Source organism: Cystoisospora suis (genome assembly GCF_002600585.1).
Source record: "Cystoisospora suis strain Wien I chromosome Unknown contig_3898, whole genome shotgun sequence".
Lineage (NCBI taxonomy): Eukaryota > Apicomplexa > Conoidasida > Eucoccidiorida > Sarcocystidae > Cystoisospora > Cystoisospora suis.
Window position 1 is genome coordinate 33,350 of NW_027156693.1, and position 561 is coordinate 33,910.

The window sequence follows — 561 nt, forward strand, 5'->3', positions numbered from 1 at the left end:
TGGAGGGAAGTGTGTATGTATCTCTCTCTTCCCTCTTTCTCGTTGTCCTGTTTTGGTCTCTTTCCAGAAGTTTCGCCATCCGCCTGATCCGATGAAGGCCTCAGCTTTAAGAAAGAAAGACCAAGAATTAAAGAAGAAATTCTTTAACGACGACAATCCATCTTTCTCACAAATCGAGTCTTTCTACTGGGAAACAGTGGAATCTTCTCAGCCGGAGATTCATGTTCCTTATGCAGCTGATCTTAAGACAAACGAAGTTGGAAGTGGCTTTCCCACGTCATCACGCTGTTCTTCTTCCTTCCTTTCATCCGAGTCAGAAGAATATAAAATGTATGTGGAGCATCCGTGGAATTTAACTCGACTTGCACGAGAACGAGGATCTCTCTTTTCTTCCTATCATCGAGATGTTGCTGGGGTGACCTCTCCGTGGCTCTATGTAGGAGTCGTCTTCTCAACCTTCTGTTGGCATACAGAAGATAACTATTTCGCCGCATGCAACTACCATCACTGGGGTGCTCCGAAGGTAGGAAAGGGAGAATTCTCACGAACACGAAAGAGCTC

General features: G+C 45.3%; 1 protein-coding gene across 1 annotated transcript in view; it reads left to right on the plus strand.

Annotated features, from left to right (window-relative positions):
- CSUI_007389 (histone lysine demethylase jmjc1 kdm5d jarid1d) overlaps positions 1-561 on the plus strand; it is a gene marked incomplete at its 3' end in the record, with an annotated part of 6,366 nt that overhangs the window by 4,784 nt on the left and 1,021 nt on the right. Inside the window, exon 3 of the mRNA XM_068067535.1 lies at positions 68-523. Coding sequence (XP_067920494.1) covers positions 68-523 — 456 coding nt within the window. The remainder of the gene's footprint in view (positions 1-67; positions 524-561) is intronic.